This window comes from Bos indicus x Bos taurus, chromosome 2 (genome assembly GCF_003369695.1).
Source record: "Bos indicus x Bos taurus breed Angus x Brahman F1 hybrid chromosome 2, Bos_hybrid_MaternalHap_v2.0, whole genome shotgun sequence".
Classification (NCBI taxonomy): Eukaryota; Metazoa; Chordata; class Mammalia; order Artiodactyla; family Bovidae; genus Bos; species Bos indicus x Bos taurus.
In genome coordinates, this window is record NC_040077.1 from 22213113 (window position 1) to 22225493 (window position 12381).

Genomic DNA, 12381 nt, shown 5'->3' on the forward strand with positions numbered 1-12381 from the left:
TTATTTTGAGGTAACTATGGATTCACATGCAATTATAAGAATTAAAGAACAAACTATGCATCTTTATACTGTCTCCCCAAATGGTAACACTTTGTATGATATCACAACCAAAGTATTGATAGTCATACTGTCAAGATGATATCACAATGATCACTCATGTTGCCCTTTCATAGCCACCCCCACTCATCTCCCACACCCACCCTTTCATTAACCCCAGGCAACCATCTGTTATTCATTTCTATAATTGTCATTTCAAGAAAAACCATATAAATGGAATCATACAATATATAATTTTAGGCTTTTTTTCCCCCTCAGTTTAATTTCCTAAAGATTATTCCAGGTTATTATATGTATCAACAGTTCATTCCTTTTTATTGCTGAGTAGTATCCCATGGTATAGGCATACTACAGTTCATTTAAATATTCCCAAGTTAAAGGACTGCTTGGTTCTTTCCAGTTTCTGCCTATCATGGGAAAAGCTGCCATACAAATTCATGTACAGGTTTTTGTGTGCATTTAAGTTTTATTTCTCAGAGATAAATGCACAAGATTGTAAGTGTTACACTGAATAATAGTTACATATTAAGATCCTTTTTTTAACTGCCAAAATGTTTTCCTGAGTGACTGTACATTCTTACTAGCAATGTAGCTGTGACCCATTCCCCACCTTCTCACTAGCATTTGGTAGAGTCATTTAAAAATGTTTAGCCATTCCAGTAAAATAGATAGCCAGTGGGAATTTGCTGTATGATGCTGGGAGCTCAAACCACTGCTCTGTGACAACCTAGAGGGGTGGGATAGAGTGGCAGGTAAGAGGAAGGTTCAAGAGGGAGGTTCCAGACACATGTATGCCTATGGCTGATTCATGTTGATGTATGGCAGAAAACAATACAATATTGTAACGCAAATATCTTCCAATTAAAATAAATAAATTTAAAAATTTCTCAGCCATTCTGATAGAGGTATAATATCTCATTGTGATTTTAGCTTGCATTTCTCTAATGGGTAATGATGTTAAACATCATTTTGTGTGCTTTTGTGATATCTGTATATCCTTTTCAGCAAAATGTCTCTTTGGGTCTTCTTGTTCATTTTTCTAGTTGGATTGTCTTTTTACTGTTGAATTTTGACAGTTATTTATATATTTTAGATATTAGTCTTTTATATGAATTACTGTTCAAAAAATAGCCATAAGTAATTTAGAACAGAAATAGAAGGCTTCTAAAAATATCGTGACACTTAAGTTATAACAAAATTTTCAATTAAAATACAAAACAGAAGAAACAATAAAAGCCTATTCTAAACAAATCATAATAAATGAAATAGATATGATAAATAAAAATTAATAACATTTTAAAACAGTTTAGAATGACAGTTGGCCAAGTAGAAATCAGTTAAATTACTCTAATGAAGTCATATTTGGGATGGTCTCACTACAATAATAGACTTAAGTCATGATAGAATCAAAGTCAAAGAAGAAGAATTTTCCATCTAGTAAAATAATTCCCTAGAGTTAAGCTATTTAGTTCGTGGGCTCATTTACTATTAGGAAGAGAAACAAGTTGGCAAAGTTAATCTGCAACTGAATAATCAGACTCAATGAAGGTGTTCATTTTGGATGGCTCAGTGGGGCTAACTTTTTCAACAAAAAACACTCATTTTTTCTCTTGCATGTAGCATACTTGACAAAATAAAAAGTAATTAATGGTATGATCAGGCTAATTATCATAATAAGAAAAATAGTTCCAATTAAGTTTTATGTATTGATAAACATGCATGCAAAATATAAAATAAAATGTCCATCAAAACAACTGTCAATGACCTGTTGTGAAAAATAGCGTCCAAATCCTGCAAAGCTCAAAGCTACCTTCATGAAGAGTTTCTAAACTTCTCCAGTCCACAATGACTTTTCCTTTCTTTAAATATTCATGGCATATATACGTATGTGTTATTCATGTACTATTTAATATTTTCACATGTGTATCTGTAAAACTATGAGATCCAGGGGTAAGTACACAAAAGGTATGTGAATATGCCTTAGCACAAGACTACACTCAAGTGAAGGAATACTGAACAAAGAGTCAGGATGGAAATATTTAAATTCCAAGGCTAAAACAATAAATAAATGAAATTTAAAAACAATAAATTCTATCATTCACTGCCCTGACTACATAATTTCATATCTCTGGATTTCCTCACTGGAAAATGAGTATATATGATCACAAAGAAATTAAAAAAAAAAAGGCAAATCATTCTAAAACAATCAACTGTTTTATTTACTCAATTACATTAAATGTTTCACTTTACTACTGTTACTACTAACATATTCTTTCTAACCACTAACTCACAATCACCAATCCCCAGTAACACTCCCTAGTCTTTACCTCCATATCCACACATGATGAAATTTTGGAGTTCAGTCCAAAGTTTAAAACATGAAAAAATAATAAAGTAATGGTTTTATCTCATTAAAAGGTAAAAAACTACTATAAAGCATACAAGAGTTACTTCACAGAAAATGTACACAGGTTATATGAAATTAATATCATATTTATGAAAAAGAGATAATAACACCTTTTCCTCTTTTTCAAGAAAGCTCTTTATAGAGTTCTTTCACTGTATGTTCTTTCATATTTTTTCATTTCCCCTGCAGTTTTCCCCTTCATTGCACTGGAGTATAAATCTTGGAAAACAACTAAGTGAAATGTCTGCAATTAGGAGGTATTTTATTAACTGTAAAACAAATTAAATCATGAAAAGCTGTCCATACCTTCTACTTTTTCTGCTGCCCAGTACTTTCCTGCAGTCTCCAGAATCCAGGCTTCATTTCTATCTGCTATCAGGAAACTGTTGTGATAGCTAAATACCATCCTGCCCTCTGAACAATTTCCACCCTGGCCATATTTTTCTAATAAATCAACAATGACATTGAGGGCTTTTTCAGCTGTATCACCTCTTTCAAGGCCAAGTCTAAAATAAAAATATTAAAGCTCTCAGATTAAAAGAAATTTCCATTATTTTTCTTAAATAATTTCATGCACATGAGATTTTGTGTTAATGTTCAAAGAAAAACCTCTTCAAGTTAATAGATATAGTGAAATCCAACTTCTAACATATTCCTTCTGAAATTAGTTTGGGATGATGAAAACAAAGATCAGTGTTCAAATTCCAACTTGGTAATTTATTTGCAAGTTGATTTAACTCTAAACCTCCAGATTTCTCATCTGTAAAATCAGGATAATAATAATACCCCATAAGGTAACTGTGAGAATTAGTTATGGTCTAATAAAGTATGTTAAGTGCTTCCAATGAGTCATAATTTTCAATTCTCCTGACTTCCTTGGTGGCTCAGACAGTAAAGCGTCTGTCTACAATGCAGGAGACCTGGGTTCGATCCCTAGGTCGGGAAGTTCCCTGGAGAAGGAAATGGCAACCCACTCCAGTACTCTTGCCTAGAAAATCCCATGGACGGAGGAGCCTGGAGTCCATGGGGTCGCAAAGAGTCGAACACGACTGAGCGACTTCACTCACTCACTCACTCCCTCCCTTTTCCTAATTAAATGACATTTGAACTGATTCTAAAGCATTTTTAACACAAACTATAAAGTATCAAAGTCCAAACAATGAAAAAAAAAAAAAGGAAGATAAAACATGTTAAAAGTTACACCAAAATTTTAAACTTAGACAAGTTCTATAGTGCAAAAATGTAACAAAAAAATAACCTGACAAGGTCCATGCCCAGTAGTGCCTCTTCATCACAAACTTTTTCTCTTCCCCATACAGCTTCATTCCCAATGCAAACTCCATGCTCATTGGCTCCCATTTCTGCTCCCCATAACCAAGCTGGGCGACTAAGGACAACGGCATATGTTTCAGGAACTTGATCAATTTCTATGTAAGTACACTGTAAAGAAAGTCATAGCAACAACAATAAAACTGAAAAAGAAAGTTACCCAAGTCTAGAATCTTAAAATCGATCAAAGACCTGACTATTACGAAAGAGATTATAACTAAATTGAAATTTCCAATTATAAGGCATTACCCTTAAAAAATATTCAGAATTGTCCCTAAGAGCATTTATTCACTCAGATATGTGAAGCATCTCCTGTCTGCTAAGATATATATTAGTTATAACGATGAATCAGACACAGATCTTGCTTTCAAGAAACTAAGACCTGTACATTACTAAGACACAAGGAAATGCAAAGTATAAGGACTATGAAGAAAAGTGAAGATGGGGCGCTAATAGAAGCTCAGGAGAAAGCGAGTTTCTAGTTGTGAAATATTGAAACATATTGTAAAGGAAGATGTATGTGGATTCATGATACACATTCCATATGGCAGCCTTCAACTACAAGTGATTGCCATAGAAGCCCATGTCACATGTGGGATTCGCCCATCAGGTACATCCACAATAGTGAAAAGAACAAGAACTACTGGCTTACAGGATAGGTGAGACAAATATGAAGAGATAAAATAGAAATGGATCCACGATGAATAAATAGTCTCATCAAAACAAAACACTGGCCTAGTACAATTAGCCCTCCATATCCACAGGTTTCATATCCACACAGTCAACTAAACACTCATCAAAAATATTCAGCAAAAAAAATATTCCAAAAAGTTCCAAAAAGCAAAATAAATTTGCCACTTGCTGTAAACTATTTACATAGCATTTATATTACATTTACAACTATTTACATGCCATACATATTGTACTACCTAGAAATAATTTAAAGTTTATGAGAGGATGTACATAGATTATATGCATGTATATGTCATTTTATAATAAGGGACTTGAGCATCAGATGATTTTGATATCCTAGGGGGTCCTGGAACCAATCCCCCAAGGATGTGGAGGAACAACTAATACATAAAACATATTTAATATATCTTGGTACTAGAATATCAGTAAAAATGGAATCTAAAAATAAACAATTTAGCAATAAAAGCATAGTGTGAAATTTTCCCTTTAAATTCCATGCTAAATGGATTTTTTAAATAAAAAATTTTTAAAGTATCCTTTAATTGACGTGTATACTATCAAATGACTAGTGCATAGTATTGACAGTTACCACTGGATCAAAAAACCTCTTCTGATGATAAAACTGCCATTTCCAGAGCCTGGAATGACTGTTCCTATTCTACACCAATCAGAATCCTTTTTGCCCATCAAATTCCAGCTGAAACCCCAACTTCTGGTGAAGCCTTCTTTGATTCCTAGTCTGAATTAATTGCTTCTTCCCCACTGCTGTCACAAATTGCTGCTCTTAAATCTGGTGTTGAAACTTCATCCTTCTTTACAAGGTAGTTAGTTACATACACATCCTATTCCTCTACTAGACTCTAAGCTCCTGAAAGACAAAACTAGTCTTTTTTTTTTTTAATGATAGAAACTAAATGTTACAATTTATTCCATCTTCATGATTATAGGCATTACAGGGCAGGGTGGGTAAACAAGGCAAATAAAATCTTTTCTCCCCTCATTTAGCCAGATGCAACATGCTGGCATTTTTATGACAGGTTGACATTAATAACTAATTGACTTAAGTTGAAAGCTGGCAACAACAAATCTTTGCAATTTAGGATCTTCCTCCATAGCCATTCCAAGGGTCTTAATTTCATGAGCTCTAAAATGGTGTTAACCACAGCATTCTTGAAGCTTTCAGATATTTTATTATTATTACTTTTGGCTGAGCCGGGTCTTTGTTGATGCACCCACGCTTTCTCGAGTTGTGGCCAGCAGGAGCTACTCGAGCTGTGGTGTGCAGGCTTCTCGTTGAGGTGGCTTCTCTTGCTGTGGTGTTTAATAGTTGTGGCACAAGGGTGCAGCTGGCCCGCAGCAGGTGAAATCTTCCTGGGCCTAGGGATTGAATCCATGTTCCCTGCATTGGCAGGCGGATTCTTAGTAACTGGACCACCAAGGAAGTCCACATTCACACATCTTAATATGAGATCTCACACCTCTTGTTAAGAGTGATTGTTGTTTAGTTCCTAAGTCCTGTCTGACTCTTGTGACCCCACAGACTATAGCCCACCAGTCTCCTCTGTCCATGGGATTTTCCAGGCAAGATACTAGAGTGGGTTACCATTTCCCTCTCCAGGGGATCTTCCCAACCCAGGAAATTCAGCCCCAGTTTCCTATTTGGCAGGCGGATTCTTTGCCACCCAGCCACCTGGGAAACCTGTTGTTAAGGTAGGGAACTGTTAAAAGCAAGACAAAACCAGTCTTGACAGCAAGCTTTAACTCTTTCTCCTATTCAACATGCTTGCATATAGTAAGCATTCAAATATTTGCTCAAAGAACTAATAATAATTATTTTAGCTTTCTACAAATCGCTAAAAGACCAGAATTCTAGTTCTGATTCAAATTATTTATGAAATTTAAATTCTTTAATTTTTTAACTTCTATAGCCTCTGCCAGATAGCTAACTAATGATTTTTAAACACTGTTTTTGACATTTTTAAAGAAAAATATTGTTAACAAAACATGCATTTCACCTACCTTAAGATGTTCCTTCAGGTTGTCATGAACTGCAGCAGGAAAATAAACGACTTCTTGTACTTCATCACAGGGTCTATCTGAATTTTTCCCAAAAATAATCCTGTTATCAATTGTTGCTGGAGGTAATGCCACGAAAGTGTCACAGGAACAAGGTTCCATTTTTTTTTTAACTAAAAATCATATGGAAGTTTGCAAATAAAAAGAGAAAAATATTTTTATTTAGTACATACAAAACAGAGTTTACTTGATGACTAGGGGATATTACTGTCATATCTAACAAAGGATGTTCACTAAAGTTTTAAATTTCATATACTGTACTACAGAAATCAGTAAGAAAATAACGGGCATGACTCTAGTACTACAAGAATAAGTAAGAAAACAGGAATAATAAGTACCTTCTTCTAGTCTATAGGTCAGATTTACCCTCCAAGCTCTTTCTCTTCTCAAGTCTTCCCTGAATCTCCTTTCATTATTTCCATATTTGTAAACAGCTGCACCTGTACTATAAAGACTATGTTTGTCTACATATCTAACAAAGGATGTTCATTCAGTTCAGTTCAGTTGCTCAGTTGTGTCCGACTCTTCGCAACCCCATGGACCACAGCACGCCAGGCCTCCCTGTCCATCACCAACTTTGAGTTTACTCAAACTCATCTCCATTGAGTTGGTGATGCCATCTAACCATCTCATCCTCTGTTGTCCCCTTCTCCTCTCGCCTTCAATCTTTCCCAGCATCAGGGTCTTTTCCAATGAGTCAGTACTTCGCATCAGGTGGCCAAAGTATTGGAGTTTCAGCTTCAGCATCAGTCCTTCGAATGAACACCCGGGACTGATCTCCTTTAGGACTGACTGGTTGGATCTCCTTGCAGTCCAAGGGACTCTCAAGAGTCTTCTCCAACACCACGGTTCAAAAGCATCAATTCTTCTGCACTCAGCTTTCTTTATAATCCAACTCTCATATCCATACATGACTACTGGAAGAACCACTGCCTTGATGAGACGAACCTTTGTTGGCAAAGTAATGTCTCTGCTTTTTAATATGCTGTCTAGGTTGGTGATAACTTTCCTTCCAAGGAGTAAGCGTCTTTTAATTTCATGGCTGCAGTCACCATCTGCAGTGATTTTGGAGCCCAGAAAAATAAAGTCAGCCACTGTTTCTCCATCTATTTGCCATGAAGTGATGGGACCAGATGCCATAATCTTAGTTTTCTGAATGTTGAGCTTTAAGCCAACTTTTTCACTCTCCTCTTTCACTTTCATCAAGAGGCTCTTTAGTTCTTCTTCACTTTCTGCCATAAGGGTGGTGTTCATTAAAACATTTTAATTTTGAAACAGACTCACTAAACCAGACAAAAGCAAAAACATGCCAATAAAATTCCAAACTGTTATTTCCCATTGTTGAATTATGTTCACATTCAACTTGCACATCCTGATTATATAATTTAATATCAAGATCATATCTTCATTTGTAATTTGGAAAAATCTTAAATCCTCAATTTTAGTAGAGCTTATTGGCTCAGTGGTAAAGAATCCACTTGCCAAGCAGGAGATGCCTGCCGAGCAGGAGACATGGGTTCGATCCCTGGGTCAGGAAGATCCCCTAGAGAAGGAAATGGCAACCCACTCCAGTATTCTTGCCTGGGAAATCCCAGGGACAGAGCAGCCTGGTGGGCTACAGTCCATGGGGTGCAAAGAGGCAGAAACCTAGCAACTAAGTATCAACAGCAACAAAATTTGCTTCTAGAGTGGCAAATTGTTTTGTTTCCTTCTTTCATCTTATACTACCCAAAACTTAGAATGGCTTTACACGAACAGATTTAAATGTAATCAATATTTCATTGAAAAGAAAACAAAATAACTCAAGTAAGAAAGAAACAAATTCAGCCTGAAATGCCTAAGGGTTTTTCTCTTCTGTGGGGTCGCACAGAGTCAGACAGGACTGAAGCAACTTAGCAGCAGCAGCAGCAGCAGCAGCAGCAGCAGCAGCAGCAGGAGGTCACCAATGCTTCTGTTCCTTTCTGTGTGATTTTCCTTCCTCTAAAAAAATTTTTTTTAATTTATTAGTTTTGGCCACACTGGGTCTTCCTTGCCGTGTGTAGGCTTTCTCTAGTTGTAGGGAGCCAGGGCTACTCTTGCTTGCAGAGCACGGGTTCTAGGAGCTTGGGCTTGAGTAGTTGTGCACTGCAGGCTCAGACGCTCCGCAGTATGGGGGAATCTTCCTGGACTAAGGACAGAAGCAGTGTCCCCTACAGTGGCAGGCGGATTCTTAACCAATGGACCACCAGGGAAGTCCTTCGTGTGATTTTCATGTCCTAAATCGCCTTCTATATGTGTTCCAAAGTTAGTTCCACCACTGCCTAACTTTGGCAAGGCTATTTAATCTCTATCTAAGCCTCTTGCCTCATCTGTAAATCTCTCAAAGGGTTGTTATGAGAATTTAATAAGACAATGTGTAAAACGTTTTGCACAATGCATAGAACATATCGGACACTTATATAAACGCTGTTTCTGTTATTATTTGTCAGAAGAGTACATTTCTCACAAAAAGTTTACTCCTGACATCACACGTCACGTCATCCTGGTAAAGGAATTGGTTGAAGGATCACCTACAGCAGCAGCAGCCACGTACCCTCAATACCCTGGAATCTCAAGAGCCATCAAGGTGCACTAGGTGATCTAACCTAACCAGGGTAATAAGCTAAGAAAACAGGTCACCTGATTATGAAGACATCTAACCCACTTAGGAGCGGCAGTCTTGAGAGGCTTTACTAACCGGTTTCTAGAATATAGTCATCATTTAACAAATGTTTACGGACATCTTTCTGCACCAGGGGCCGTACAGTTGGTAACAAACTAGAGTCTTCGCTCTTGTGGAGTTGACATGCTTTAGTTCACCAAGAGCTTTCATCGTTTGATCCTCACTAACTTGCTACAGTTAGGGCAAGAATTACTACAGACGAGAAAAATCGGTGCAGGCAAGTTTCTGTAACTCAAAACAGCGTTCACAGAATAAACTGCTCGGACTTCAAGAACATCTTGCAAAAAAAAGGACCGCCGCTCACCACACACTTAGCACCCAAGACGGCTGCGGACTGCGCAGCTTTGGCCCGCGCCCCTCCCAGAAGCCACTCAGTCCCCGCCCCCAGCACCCTCCCCCCCCCGCCCCCACGACCGCTCCGCAGTTCCGGGCTTCCTACTTCCTACAACTACTAGGCTCGTTCGCCCCTCCCTCCCTGCAAGCCCCTCACCTGGCCTCCGAGCTACCCAAGTGAAAGGGGAAAGGAGTGAGAAAGGGTGGTAGAGGAGCTAGTTGCCGGAAGTCGTCACCTTTGACCCCGGAAGTTCCCACTGCTACTGGAGGCGCAGTTCCGGTTAGGCGGCAGAGTTTGTTTACGTTGCTCTCAGATCTAGGGGTTGCATACCCCAGCTCAGCCTCCAAAATGGGGAAATCCTTCGCCAATTTCATGTGCAAGAAGGACTTTCATCCTGCTTCCAAATCCAACATCAAAAAAGTGAGTACGGTGAGCAGGCCCTTGCCGCCTGTGTTCCTAGGACCTCCTGGAGGTCAGAGTGGTGGTGTGAATGGGATCCCTGGGACAGCCGCCTTTGCTCCATGCCTAAAGCCCTGGCGTTCTTGTCCCTCGCCGCTGGCCCTCGAGGTTTATTTTACATCAGCCAGGGAGAAGGCGGCTCCGTCTGCTCTTTCGGCTCTGTCAGCTAGAATGTAAAGAGTCGAGATATGAAGACTGGTGACAGGGTTACTGGTTACTTCCCTCAGCAGATTCGAATCTCAGAGATCACGGCTTCTGAGCTCTGCTATCCCATGCAAAAAAAGACTAGATAGATCTGAAAAGGAAAGGAAAGTCACACCTTGCCTCCTCTTTTTATCCCACCTTACCTTGTAGCGTCTGGTGACCTCTGAGCTGACTTTTTAAATGACCACTTACAGGTGTACAAAAAAAGTATGCTGAATATTACAGCAGTGGAAAGCAGAATAGTGAAGTAGGATGTGTCTGAGGATTGAAACCTGACCTGTATTCTGTTATTCCAGCACAGTCACTTTTAGCCTTGAGACCTTGCATAAAATATTTAATATCTCTCATCTTGAGTCTCCTAATCTGTAAATTAGGAATGATCCATATCAGTTGCCATGACTTGAAATTGTTATGAGGACTAAATAAGATGGTGTAGATAAAGACTTTCAAACACCACCTTGCTCTCTGCTTACTACATAGAGGGAGTGCACAATAAAATGTTAATTGGCCCCCACACACTGTTATCCTTAGACTATTCCTAAAATACAGGTGGTAACCAGAGTTTCATACTGCTTATTCTATATGCTTTCCTGAACAGTCACAGCCAATTTCAAAATTTTGACGACCCCTTTTTTTTACTCCTGACTCTCAGCTCTACACTGCCAGATCTTAAGCCCTAAGTGAAGGCACTTGAACACAACTATATAGTAGACAATTTCATCTTGATATCCTACAGGCATCTCAAACTCAACATATTTGAAATGGAACTTATCTTTTATTCTAAATCTGCTCTTGTATTTATACCTCCTATTCTCATATCAGTAGGAAATGCAGATAGTAACACAACCCTCATCCAGTCACCCAGGCCAGAAATAAGATTCATCCTTTCCCATCACTGCTTTATCTAGTTGGCTAATAAATTCTATTGCTGTTACTTCTTCAGTATCTCTTGAATCCATCTCTCCTCCTTGTCACTACTATCTGCATCTTAGCTTAGACCCTTATTGTCTTTCACCTGCTGCTGCTGCTAAGTCACATCAGTCGTGTCCGACTCTGTGTGACCCCATAGACGGCAGCCCACCAGGCTCCTCCGTCCCTGGGATTTTCCAGGCAAGAACACTCGAGTGGGTTGCCATTGCCTTCTCCAGTGCATGAAAGTGAAAAGTGAAAGTGAAGTCGCTCAGTTGTGTCCTACTCTTAGTGACCCCATGGACTGCAGCCCACCAGGCTCCTCCGTCCATGGGATTTTCCAGGCAAGAGTACTGGAGTGGCTTGCCATTGCCTTAATTGTTATACTTCCTAACTGATTTTTATGCTGCCAGTCTTGACCTCTCTCAAATCCATTCTCTACCGATCAGAATAATCATTTTTTTATTTAGCAGTTTTACTGAAGTATAATTCGCATACCATACACTCACTCACATAAAGTATAAAATTCAGTATTTTTTTAGTGTATTTATTAATTTTGTCATCACCAAAACAGTTCTGAAACATTTTCGTCACCCTCCCCAAAACCCATATCTACTAACAATCACTCTCCATTTGTCCTTAATCCTCCCCCTTCCCCAGCCTTAGCCAACAACTAATCTGCTTTCTATTTCTGTGAATTGGCCTATTCTGGACATTTCATATAAACTGAATCATGCAATATGGGTTTTTTTTGTGACTGGCTTCTTTCGCTTAGCATAATGTTTTCAGAGTTCATGCTGTATCATGTATCAGTATTACATTCCTTTTTATTGCTGAATAATTCCATGGTGTAGATATGGCACATTTTATTTATCCATTCATCATTTGATGAGTATTTGGGTTGCTTCCATAGGGTAGTCATTTTAAAGCACAAATTTGATTTCTTCAGCTCCTTATTAAAATACTCCAGAATTAAGTCCAGATAACCAGGCTCCAGTTTATTTTTCCTTCATCATCCCTTACTGCTATTCTCCCATCTTAGATTTTAAATTTTATTTATTTTTTAAATTTTGGCCCCACAGCATGCAGGATCTTAGTTCCCTGACCAGGGATCGCACCCATGCCCCCTGCAGTGGAAACACAGAGTCTTAACCACTAGCCTAGCAGGGAAGTCTCCAACCTTAGACTTTATGCTCCAGTAAAGTCAAACTA

General features: G+C 38.4%; 2 protein-coding genes across 3 annotated transcripts in view; one reads left to right on the top strand and one right to left on the bottom strand.

The window, feature by feature from the left end:
- The window catches only part of SCRN3 (secernin 3), a 36876-nt gene extending 27028 nt beyond the window's left edge, over positions 1-9848 (bottom strand). Inside the window, exons 1-4 of one of the 2 annotated variants that reach the window (XM_027557306.1) lie at positions 9754-9848; positions 6506-6675; positions 3723-3904; positions 2771-2970 (exon numbers count right to left, since the gene is read on the bottom strand). In XM_027557306.1, the coding sequence (XP_027413107.1) occupies positions 2771-2970; positions 3723-3904; positions 6506-6664 (541 nt within the window). In that variant the 5' untranslated portion in view covers positions 6665-6675; positions 9754-9848. Of the gene's footprint in view, positions 1-2770; positions 2971-3722; positions 3905-6505; positions 6676-6900; positions 7093-9753 lie in introns of those variants that run through there. The other variant, XM_027557313.1, reaches the window with a different exon arrangement.
- CIR1 (corepressor interacting with RBPJ, 1) overlaps positions 9828-12381 on the top strand; it is a 41823-nt gene continuing 39269 nt past the window's right edge. Inside the window, exon 1 of the mRNA XM_027557299.1 lies at positions 9828-10017. Coding sequence (XP_027413100.1) covers positions 9946-10017 — 72 coding nt within the window. The 5' untranslated portion in view covers positions 9828-9945. The remainder of the gene's footprint in view (positions 10018-12381) is intronic.